General features: G+C 33.8%; 1 protein-coding gene across 1 annotated transcript; it reads left to right on the top strand.

Annotated features, from left to right (window-relative positions):
- Positions 1-1,354: 1,354 nt before the first annotated feature.
- Positions 1,355-3,099, top strand: LOC113729581 (phospholipase A1-IIgamma). The gene is made up of 2 exons (XM_027253857.2): positions 1,355-1,989; positions 2,231-3,099. Exons 1-2 carry the CDS (start codon positions 1,408-1,410, stop codon positions 2,834-2,836), a joined length of 1,188 nt encoding a protein of 395 aa, XP_027109658.2. The 5' UTR covers positions 1,355-1,407; the 3' UTR covers positions 2,837-3,099.
- Positions 3,100-3,859: the final 760 nt, after the last annotated feature.

Here is a 3,859-nt window from a genome sequence, read left to right as displayed (position 1 = left end):
AAATTAAAATTTAAAATTAAAATTTATTAAATTATTGAATTGTTAAGTACTGAAATTCTAAAATTTGAGCGTATTTTACTTTAAAAGTGAACATCTTATCACTTATTTTTTAGAGTAAATTTTGTTTAGATAATTTAGTGCCACTTAATTAATTAATATATTATATTTTTTATTATTAAACATGTTTGAATATATTAAGATCTAAACTCATTGAATTCAAGTGCTAAATTAAATTATCAAACAAGCCTAAATATGAAAAGTATTTGCCGAATTAAGTTAGTTACACGTCACAGTTAAATGGATAGGCCATGGAATAAAATACCTATAAGCTGGCAAATCCGTGCTTTCACCGTATCTGACTCAATATAAATAAACATATGTGCAAATTGAATGGGCGGCTATCGCCATGCGAATCTTCTCATATTAGCTATCAAGCTGTATATCTTAGACGTTTGATACTATAATAAATAATAAAGTAACATTCTTGCGTGTATTTGAGATAAACTTCAAGGTGAAGTTTCTCTAGTGATGATTAACAAACAAGTGTTATGTAGAATTGAGAAGTTAACTGACGCAGCTACGCATGTAAATGTCTAATTACTAAGAATAAACCTAAGAGTTCTTTCAACTCATCTGTAACAATTGTTAACTTGAACTATGCTCCGAGGTTAAAATATCTGTGAACGTTTAAAAATGTTATGTTAAAGGAATTTTCCAAGTGAAGAAAAGAATTGATTTGAAAAGTTTTTTACGGTAGTGAATTGTCATAGTTAAAGAAGATAGGCAATTCACTACATGTCAAACTTGTCCATTTCGTTCACTCCTTTAGTCTTATTCATTGTACATCTAAACAAAATGCAAGTTCAGTTGGCGGCTTTAGACTTGAGAACTGTCTCATGTTATTTGTCAAACTAAAGTTGTTTCGCATCTCGTACAGTAATAAATTGAAAGCCAACATTTTTGGACAAATTTGGGTTAAACTTCACTATATATCAAGTTCCCCAAACCAAAGGTTATAAAACAAGTGTTACGCAAAATTTACACCAGGATTTGATTGGAAATAATACTACTTGGGTTGATTTCACCATTATCCTTCAAATTTGTCAACACAGCTAACTGAGAACTGACACACTCATTCATGTTGGTACTGTCACAAAAGTTGAAGGGATGAGGTTAATCAACAGTCTGACTGACAAAACGTGCAGGCATGTGCAAAGTTGAACAAGGAAACCTCACTTGTGTATAGGATGAGCTCATCCTGAAGACCAAGAATTACAAATTCACAACATGGGTAGGTTATAAATATAAGCAATACGATGAATTGGTTCAAACAAAAAAAAAAAAAAAAAGCCCCAAAAATCAGATAGCACTGACCAAAATATAGATTCCAATACCATAGATAAAAAGATGGATAGCATAGCCAAAAGATGGGAAGTTCTCAGCGGCAATAACAACTGGGATAGCCTATTGGATCCTCTCGATTACGATCTTCGTCAATACATCATTCACTATGGAGAAATGGCTCAAGCAACTTATGATTCTTTCAATACAGAGAAGGCATCAAGGTATGCAGGAAGTTGCCTCTATGCAAAGAAAGATCTTTTCGCTAAGGTTGGCCTTGAGAATGGCAATCCCTTTAAGTATCGTGTGACAAAATACTTGTACGCGACATCATCGATCCAACTTCCTGAGGGTTTTATCTTAAAATCGTTCTCAAGAGAGGCATGGAGCAAGGAATCAAATTGGATGGGTTATGTTGCTGTGGCGACAGATGAAGGAAAAGTTGCACTAGGAAGAAGGGATATTGTGATTGCTTGGAGAGGAACAGTTAGGAGTTTGGAATGGGTTAATGATCTTGAATTTGTTTTAGTCTCAGCACCTAAGATTTTCGGTGAAAATGATGATCCTAAGGTGCATCAAGGTTGGTACTCCATCTACACAACAGATGATTCAAGATCACCTTTCAACAAGACCAGTGCTAGAGACCAGGTAAAAGATCACATTTTCCTTTTGGGGAAATATTTATTTGCACTCTTATTTTTGTTAATCACACTTTTGCTATTATTTTAATCATATAGTTTTCATTTATTAGACTATATGATAAAACAGTTGATGGGAGTGCAAATAATATTTTTCTTTTCTAAATTAGGCCTGTTTTTGGTAACACTATTCAGTTCTTATTTTTGGGTGCGAAGTTTAATTTTTTGCTCCTGTGGTATATATGTTTAAGGTTCTGGACGAGGTCAGGAGGCTGGTGGAGGAATTCAAAGATGAGGAAATTAGTATAACTGTAACAGGTCACAGCTTGGGTGCCGCGGTGGCAACCCTAAACGCGGTGGACATAGTTGCTAATGGATTCAACAAATCTCTAGAGAATCCAGGCAAGGCTTGTCCTGTCACAGCCTTTGTGTACGCGAGCCCTCGAGTTGGGGGTCAGGGCTTCAAAAAGGTGTTCTCTCAGCAACAAAACCTTCGAGTCCTACGTATTCATAATTCCCTAGATGTTGTTCCAAATTATCCATTGCTAGGTTATGCCGATGTCGGCGAAGAGTTGCGAATTGATACAACTAAATCAAAGTACCTGAAAAATCCTGGAAATTTGTCATCTTGGCATAGCCTGGAATGCTACATGCATGGAGTCGCGGGAAAACAAGGGCTTCAAGGAGGATTCAAGCTGGTGGTGAATCGTGATGTTGCACTTCTTAACAAATATATGGATGTATTAAAGGATGAACATTGTGTACCGGTTTCTTGGTGGTGTATTCAGAATAAAGGCATGGTTCAACAGGCAGATGGATCTTGGGAGCTGGAGGATCATGAAGATGATGATTTCTGATCCAAAAAGGAAAAAAAAAAAAAGAAAAAAGAAAAACCATCTTCAGACTTATAGTGAGACTGTGAGAGGCCGGCAAGGACTAAATTAATCCATGTGTTATATGTTGGCAAAATAAACCAAAAACTAGAAGTTTCTATTATTTATTTGCTAGTTTTATTGGAGTCAGGTTTTTTGTAATTGTGTTAATTAAAAATATGTGTTTTATTTGATAATTGTTGATGTAACAAGTCTGATTAGTTATAAATAAAGCATCAGTTATGATATTTTCTTCAGAGAGTCTGGGAGAGTTAGTAAGCTTTTATTGTAGTGTGACTTTCTTCTACTGTTTTGAGATATAATAATAGTGTCTATTATTTATTTTCTTATCTTTCACATAAATATTTTGAATGATTATTTTATCCATTCAAATTTGTAGCCCTGCACATATTAATTATTATTAGAAGACTAAAATTTGGATTCTACATTATACGTACGTTAACATTCCTCACTGATTCTTAGCTCCTTTAAAAAAAAAAGATTTTACTAAGAGCTTTGGTAGAGATGAAAAAATGATTTGCTTTCTTGCTTGATTTGTAGGAGGGCTGTCATTTTTCTCTTTTCGTGTGAGAGAAGTAACATGGTGGGGGTTCAAATAAAAAGCTTAAACAAGAAGTATATTTGGTGAATTCCTTAAATCAGCTGAGGAGATTCTTCCTTTGATTATTGGTATCTTAGCTATTGCTACTATAAGCAATTACATCATGTTTCAAGAATATATCTAGTTTGAGCTTATAGAAGTTATAATTAGTAGTTGAGCTCTGGTTGTTGCAACAATCATTCAATGCCATGTAGTAATAACTTAAGTCTAAAGATCATCTTTATATGCATAAGCAATTAGAAGTTATAATTAGTAGCTACCATAAGCAATTAGAAGTTATAATTAGTAGTTGAGCTCTGGTTGTTGCAACAATCATTCAATGCATTGTAGTAATAACTTAAGTCTAAATATCATCTTTATAGTAAATTACACTATCATTTTCTTTA

The sequence above is a fragment of the Coffea arabica genome, chromosome 2e, assembly GCF_036785885.1.
Source record: "Coffea arabica cultivar ET-39 chromosome 2e, Coffea Arabica ET-39 HiFi, whole genome shotgun sequence".
Taxonomy (NCBI): Eukaryota; Viridiplantae; Streptophyta; class Magnoliopsida; order Gentianales; family Rubiaceae; genus Coffea; species Coffea arabica.
Note: the sequence above shows the minus strand (reverse complement) of the source record. Positions and strands in the feature narration are given on the sequence as shown.

Coding starts and splice junctions, on each gene's coding strand:
- LOC113729581 (XM_027253857.2), top strand. CDS start 1,408: ATGGATAGCATAGCCAAAAGATGGGAAGTTCTCAGCGGCAATAACAAC. Junction 1,990..2,230: donor AGACCAGTGCTAGAGACCAG/GTAAAAGATCAC, acceptor TATATGTTTAAG/GTTCTGGACGAGGTCAGGAG.